We start from the raw sequence: 1,761 nt of genomic DNA, 5'->3' as shown, positions 1-1,761 counted from the left end.
CCTGCCCTCTGGCAGTGGGAAGCCATTCTCTCTTGTCCTGCCACTCCAGGTCCTTATAAATAGTCCCTCTCCATCTTTCCATCTTTCTTTCAGGCTCCCTCCAGGCCCTGCAAGGCCACAATTGGGTCACCCCAAAGCTTCTCCTCTCCAGGCTGAACAATCCCAACTCTCCCAGCCTTTCCTCCCAGTAGAGCTGCTCCAGCCCCCTGACCAACCTGGTGTCTCCTCTGGACTGGCTCCAACATGTCCTAACATCTTTTGCTTTAAAAAGGCAAAAGCTTTATTTCAGTGACTTAAAAAATTAAGCACACACAGTTCATGGCTCTTCTATAGGTCTGCCTGGAATTAAACTTTACGTGGTGGTTAAATTTCCTCAGGAATTATTCCCTAACGATGCCTGGCTCATACTTACAAGCACTTCTGCTTTGCTGCTCAGTCCTTTTCCATAATTGTCAGTGGCAATGACCTGGAACTTGAAATAGGATCTCCTCATGTTTTTGAAGAGCATTGCAGTTTTGATCAGCCCTGTGTAAGCTTCAATCACAAAACCTTCTTTGCCATCCTTGATGGGGGGAATGATGAGTCTGTACTGCATGGCACTGTAATTCCCAGTGTCTTTATCATCAGCCTGATGGGGAAAAGAAAACAAGCAGAGGCAAACAAGGTAAATATGCAGGCAAGGAATCATTAACCTTGCCCTTTAAATAAAGTTATATATTGGTCCAGCAAATTTCTTCCACTCTGACATTTAAAACATTAGATCCCAGAGTGCAGATATTGCTGGTGCTTTAAATGGTTCATTTAACTTTGCTGCTCACAGTTTTGCTTTTCCAGCAATTTCTTTCTCCTCTGTTGGCATTAAACTGCTCCAAAAGAAAGAAAAAAAAATTAAAAAAAAAAAGAAGAAAAATATAAATTGACTGTTCAAGTCTGCAACAATATGTAAGAACAGTTCAATTCTGAGAAACCTCCACTGCCAAATTCTTGTTGAAAATTCAATATCAAAGAAAAAAACATCCCAGCAACTTATTCACAAACTTATACAATGAGAATGTTCTCCCTCTTCGTAGAGATATTCTGCACAGGCAGTTTTGGACCAAATAAATAAATTTTTTTATTGAAAAAAGAAAGGAATGAGTGGCATTCCTGCCCTGGTGCACAAGGACCTGCTGTGCAGACCCAGAGCTGCCCTGGCACTGTCCTGGTGCTGATTTAGGATGCAGACTTGGCATCCAGCAGGCAGCCCTGGGAGCTGTTATTCCACCTTCCTTGTGCCTGCCAGCCCTGGGCAGCCCCATCCTGGCCTCTCCAGCCCCATTCCTTATGCTCCTGTTCAGCAGCCAGGAGCTGTGTTCAGAGGGGAGTGTTTCTGAGGACCCTCCCAAGGCTTTCCTGTGCTCCATGTGGGAAGGGTCAGTGAGATAGAAGTTAATCACTGCCTGTACATTGTGCACTCACAGGTTTGGGCATCACCTCAGCACGTGGGACACCTCAGCAGCTATCACCAGCTTTTATCAAAGCCTTGGCACAGCTTCTAAACCTGTGGCTTAAGCTAATGCTGGAGAAAAAACAGCCCTGATTTCAAAAAGGGGCAGGTCTTGGTGTAAAATCCATGTAAAATCCATGTAAAATCCCTACTTTACCTGATTTAAGAACAAAACACAATCACAATCTAGTCAGGGTTTGTGGCAGTGTTAAGAGTTCATACAATCACAGAATATCCTGAGCTGGAAGGGACCCACAAGGGTCATCCAGTCCAAC

General features: G+C 44.3%; 1 protein-coding gene across 1 annotated transcript in view; it reads right to left on the bottom strand.

Annotated features, from left to right (window-relative positions):
• Window positions 1–1,761, bottom strand: part of PCDH15 (protocadherin related 15) — a 217,673-nt gene that overhangs the window by 35,569 nt on the left and 180,343 nt on the right. Inside the window, exon 23 of the mRNA XM_029962595.1 lies at window positions 413–628. Within this exon, the coding sequence (XP_029818455.1) occupies window positions 413–628 (216 nt within the window). The remainder of the gene's footprint in view (window positions 1–412; window positions 629–1,761) is intronic.

Source organism: Manacus vitellinus, unplaced genomic scaffold (genome assembly GCF_001715985.3).
Source record: "Manacus vitellinus isolate BGI_N305 unplaced genomic scaffold, ASM171598v3 scaffold_48_pilon, whole genome shotgun sequence".
Taxonomy (NCBI): domain Eukaryota; kingdom Metazoa; phylum Chordata; class Aves; order Passeriformes; family Pipridae; genus Manacus; species Manacus vitellinus.
This window is presented reverse-complemented; position numbering and strand designations above follow the sequence as displayed.